The 5,503-nt window shown below is 46.1% G+C and overlaps 1 protein-coding gene across 1 annotated transcript; it reads right to left on the bottom strand.

The window, feature by feature from the left end:
* Positions 1 to 556: 556 nt before the first annotated feature.
* Positions 557 to 4,983, bottom strand: LOC147223825 (uncharacterized). The gene is made up of 4 exons (XM_086166198.1): positions 4,929 to 4,983; positions 4,025 to 4,717; positions 1,102 to 1,227; positions 557 to 645 (listed from the first exon to the last, which is right to left on the bottom strand). The coding sequence occupies exons 1-4, from the start codon at positions 4,981 to 4,983 to the stop codon at positions 557 to 559; spliced, it is 963 nt and encodes a 320-aa protein (XP_086022324.1).
* Between the last annotated feature and the right edge of the window lie 520 nt (positions 4,984 to 5,503).

Raw genomic sequence — 5,503 nt, 5'->3', positions numbered from 1 at the left:
TTTGTCACTGCTTTTTTTCACACATCACCCATCAGGTCTTTTCCTTTATGTTTTTGCATCGACTCGCTTGAACTTTTAGACCGTTTGAGCATGTGGCCGTTATAAATCACATCTCGATGTAATGACGCATGATTGAAAACCAAAATGAAAAAATGAAGCCAACAAAAATCAATTGTTACAGATAAGTGATATCCTTAAATATTTGTACTTCCAAATACAGACAGTACACTGACAACACACATGAATACTTTATAAGAATACTCAGGAGATATTTTCCCCTTCACTGGATCAGTCCTGAAACACGTTGACACGAGCATGAGCTACAGTAGCCCCCAAATGTAAAAAAATATAAAACACCAAACAACAACTCATACGGGTACATATGGGATAAAAACATGTAGGCCGCACTACAAATGGCAATAAACTGCCAAAGTTTTTGCATGTCATTGTTCCTTTGCGTCATTTTACTCAAGCAGACAGGTTTTATTAATGAAAGTACAGAGGAATGTGGCACACTTTGAGTCTGATCTACTGCCACATGCGGTCGTACACACATTCACTCCAGGTATCGTCTCTCTGTGCTCTTGATGAGTCCACCTTGGAATCCCTTTGAGAAGCATGGAGGTTCTCTGACTCTTGGAGACCCTGATGAAAACACATGAAACATAGAAGTGTCATCCAGAATCTTTGTATATTTTGCAGTTGACATGAACCAGCACTCCCAGAAACATTTTTAAACTCTTCTCCTTGAAATCCCAGCCTTTTCAAGACAATGTGTAATTTATATTCTTCATTTTACATTTGTTCTGCTTACATGCTTTCGTTTAATATGCAAGTATCTCCTACCTCTGCATTTGGGTCCAAGGCAGTGGCAGAAGTAGTTTGAAAATTTTGTCAGGACAGGAAAACAAAGATAAAGACAAAATGTTAGGAGAAGTTGTGGTAAACTTTGTTTTTCTTCCGCTCTGTCTGAATGTTACCAACCAGTTCTATTTATTGGAAAAAAGACACAAAACACCAGGATAGTGTATAACTTCAGCAGATTTTTTCAGGCAAAGAACAAAGAATATGGAAGTTCATATAATGTGAATCTTCTCCTACCTTTGCACCAGGAGCTACGCATCGTTGATATTATAAAGTCAGTGGAAGTCAGGACAATAACCAGGATGGTGATGAGTATCAAAGCTCCTCTTAGGACAGAATCCCTAAAAATGAAGTTGTTTCCCTCTGCAGATTTGAACAGTGATATTAAGAGACTTCAGTTTATTTTGTTCATCAAACCGGAACGTTGACAACTCCATCCATCTTCCCCTGGTTATCCGAAGTCAGGTCGCGGGGGGCAGCAGCCGGAGCACTGAGGCCCAGACCTCCCTCTCCCCCGCCATATGGTTCAGCTCCTCTGAGGGGACCCCAAGCCGTTCCCAGGCCATCCTGGAGACATAGTCACTCCAGTGTGCCCTGGATCTTCCCCTTGGTCTCCTCCCAGATGGACATACCTGGAATACCTCCCCCAGGAGGCATCCTGACCAGATACCCCAGCTACCTCATCTGGCTCCTCTCTATGCGGAGGAACAGCAGCTCTACTCCAAGCTCCTCCCGGATGACCAAATTTCTCACCCAATCTCTACGGGAGAGTCCGGTCACCCTGCGGAGGAAACTCATTTCGGCCGCTTGTATCCGCAGTCTTGTTCTTTTGGTCACTACCAACAGCTCGTAACCATAGGAGAGTGGTAACATAGATGGACCGGTAAATTTAGAGTGTCGCCTTTTGGCTCGGCTTCCTCTTTACCATGACAGACCGGTACAGAGTCCACATCGCCCCAAGACCAACATACAAGCTGAAATCATACCTCTTCACCAAGCACTAACCTACTAATCGCACTCACCCCCCAACCCCCTCGGAAAAGAAAGAAAAAAAAAAACAATGAAATGAATGTATCTATGTATATGGTTCTGAGATGGCTATTTGGTTGAGTGGTCACTTCTGACTTCCGACTACTGGTACTTTAGATCTTCGGTGACTGAATTGCACTTTTTGTAAGTCGCTTTGGATAAAAGCGTCTGCCAAATGACTGTAATGTAATGTAATGTAAAGACCCTGAGATACTTGAACTCCTCCACTTGGGGCAAGACCTCTTCCCCGACCCCAAGTTGGCATTCCATCCATTTCCGGTTGAGCACTATGGTCTTGGATTTGGAAGTGTTGATCCTCATCCCACCTTCCAGTGAGAATTGGATATCATGGACTGATGAAGCCAACAGAACCACATCATCTGCAAAAAGCAGAGACTCAATCCTGCAGCCACCAAACTGGATCCCCTCAAAGCCCTGGCTGCACCTAGAAATTCTCTTCATAAAAATTATGAACAGAATCGATGACAAAGGGCAGCCCTGGCGGAGTCCAACTCTCACCAGGACTTACAACTTACAATCGGCAATGCGGACCGAGCTCCAACACCGATAACAGCCTGTACAACAGGGTTCAATACCCCATACTCCCGGCGCACCCCACACAGGATTTCCCGCGGGACACAGTCAAATTCCTTCTCCAGGTCCACAAAACACATAATGACTGGTTGGGCAAACCCCCATGCCCCCTCGAGGACCCCTGCCAAAGGTATAGAGCACTGTTCCACGACATGACGAAAACCACACTGCTCCTCCTGGATCTGAGGTTCAACGACCCGGCAGATGCTCCTCTCCAGCACCGCTGAATAGACTGTACCAGGGAGGCTGAGGAGTGTGATCCCCCTGTAGTTGGAGCACACCCTCCAATCCCCCTTTTTAAAAAGGGAGATCACCACCCAGTCCTGCCAGTCCAGCGCCACTGTCCCCAACATCCATGCAATGCGGCAGAGGCGTGTCAGCCAGGACAGCCCAACAGCATCCAGAGCCTTGAAGAACCCAAGGCGAAGCTCATCCACACCCAGGGCCCCACTACTGAAGAGCTTTTTGACTACTACATCAGCAACTTCAACCCCGGAAATAGGTGTGCCCGCTCCAGAGTCCCCCCGGCTCTGCATCCTCATAGGAAGCCATTTTAACCGGGTTGAGGAGGTCTCTGAAGTATTCCTGCCATCAATCTACAACGTCTCGAGTTGAGTTCAGCAGTGCCCCACTCACACTGTACACAGTGTTGACAGAGCACTGGTTCCCCTCCTGAGTCGCCGGACGGTGGACCAGAATCTCGACGCCCAACGGAAGTTGTTCGCCATGGTCTCACCAAACCCCTCCCACGCCTGAGTTTTGCACCAAAGCTGCATGCCAGGTCTGACCAGCACCCGCAACGTGAGGGTTGAAGTCTCCCAGTAGAACTAGGGAGTCCCCGGTAGGAGCTCTCTCTAGCTGCCCCTCCAGGGACCCCAAGAAGGGTGGGTAACCTGAACTGTCGTTAGGTGCATAGCCACAAACAAAAGTCAGAACCCATCCTCCCACCTGATGTTGGAGGGAGGCTACCTTCTCGTCCACTGGGTTGAGCCCCAACGCGCAGGCACCGAGACGGGGGTCAATCAGTATGCCCACACCTGCCCGGCACCTCTCACCCGAGGGAACTCCAGAATAAAGAGTCCAGCCCCTCTCAAGGGGCCTGGTTCCAGACCCTACGCTGCACGTCGAAGTGAGTCTGATTATATCTAGTGGGAATCTCTCAGCCTCGCGCACCAGCTCGGACTCCTTCCCCGCCAGAGAGGTGACATTCCATGTCCTGACAGACAGCTTCTGCAGCTGAGGATCGGACCGCCAAGGTCCCCCGCTACAGCTACCGCCCGGCTCGCCCAGCACCCAACCCTCTTGGCCCTTTCTGCGGGTGGTGCGCCCTGAGGACGAGGGACCCATGTCCTTCCTTCAGGCTGTGCCCGGCTGAGCCCCATGGGTAAAGACCCAGCCACCAGGCACACGCCGCCGGACCCCAGCCCCGGGCCTGGCTCCGGGGGGGCCCCAGTGACATGTGTCCGGGCTAGGCAAAACTGGGTCCGCATTAACAATTCATTCATAATAAACTAATACATAATTTTCTTCAACTTACCTTGCAAGTGCGTCGTTAAATTAATTCCAAACACTATCTGTCCACATGATGCAACAGCACAGCGGTAGGTTCCAGTGTGAGAGACAGTCAGGTTCTCAATTGACAAGTGGTGGAAACATGTGTGTGTCTGGTTCCCAGGTTTGCTCACACACTGATCCTCCACGACTTCATGAGTGTAAATTATTCCTGGTTGAGATTCATTTGAGTCTTTGAACCAGTAAACACTGTGTCCTGTACCACAAGTCCCAGTTTGGACTGAACACTTCAGAGTTGCAGAGCCTCCTGGTTTGAAGGTCTCAAGTGCCGATCGAAGGACAGAAAGGTCGATGGTCGGATGTGAATCTCTCACATTGACCATGACGCCGCTCAAAAATGTAATTGTGAATCTGTAGCTCCTCAAGCAGAAGTAGGTCGCTGAGTCTGAAATGTGTGCATCGGATATGTTCAAGTGATTTCTGCCAGCTTCAGTGTCGAGTGTAAAACGTTTATCATTTTCAAATTCACCGTACTTATCGGAACGTTTTTCTAAATTCTGGAATGCAGTCATGATATGTGGTTTCTGTCCCAGAATTTGTTTATACCAGTAAAAGGTTTCGGGAAATGCAGACACTTTATGGAAACACTCCAAAACAAAGTCTTCACCCACATTAACAGATAATTGTTGTAGTGATGATGATGAAGCAGCAATGTAAGCTGAGGAGGAAACAGAAAATAAAAGGAATGTAAAGTGTATTTTATATATATACTGGTATATATATATCATATATATATATATATATATATATATATATATATATATATATATATATATATATAAACCCAGCCATACATAATTCATGGTCATATTTGAAAGAAAAAACAGGATAGAAATAGAATGAAAGTAAAATATGATTATGATTCTCACCTGTTCTCACCAGCAGCAAACTGGCCACATGAAAAACAATAGTTCCAGGAGTCATGTTGGTTGAAACCCCCACCTTTAGTGGAAAGAATCTACATAAATCTGTAGTTTTCTAGGGCGAGACAGAGTTTGGTCTGCCAATCAGAGGCGTGTCAGTGGAAGCATCATTGATCACATGGTTACTGGTCCCCCATATCGGCATGGTATATTCCAGAAACACAATGTCGTTGACATAGACATGGAGTAGAATATTTCCTGTTGATGTGATTTGGGGACGTGTCATGGAATTAACATATTTTTTGCTTTTCTGTTAAAACACATTTATTTCTCAAAGTGTCTCATATATATATATATATATATATACATATTTATATGTATGAAAGAGTTTTTGGTTTTTTTATTTTGTTATGTAGCAAATAGCAGTGCAGCTTTTAAAAATGGAAATGATAGAGTTCCTTTAAGTCAAAAAAAGAATCACAAGTACCAATAAAATTGACCTCTTCACTTTTCGCTTCCACACCCTCCCTGCTTGCAGACACTAGCAGAGCAGGATTGTGACACCTTGAGGACTTTGACAG

Source organism: Fistularia commersonii, chromosome 19, assembly GCF_037954325.1.
Source record: "Fistularia commersonii isolate RoL2024-O1a breed Wild chromosome 19, RoL_Fcom_v1.0, whole genome shotgun sequence".
Taxonomy (NCBI): Eukaryota; Metazoa; Chordata; class Actinopteri; order Syngnathiformes; family Fistulariidae; genus Fistularia; species Fistularia commersonii.
Note: the sequence above shows the minus strand (reverse complement) of the source record. Positions and strands in the feature narration are given on the sequence as shown.

Coding starts and splice junctions, on each gene's coding strand:
- LOC147223825 (XM_086166198.1), bottom strand. CDS start 4,983: ATGACTCCTGGAACTATTGTTTTTCATGTGGCCAGTTTGCTGCTGGTG. Junction 4,718..4,928: donor TTTGCTGCTGGTGAGAACAG/GTGAGAATCATA, acceptor TTTCCTCCTCAG/CTTACATTGCTGCTTCATCA. Junction 646..1,101: donor GCGTAGCTCCTGGTGCAAAG/GTAGGAGAAGAT, acceptor TGTTTTCATCAG/GGTCTCCAAGAGTCAGAGAA.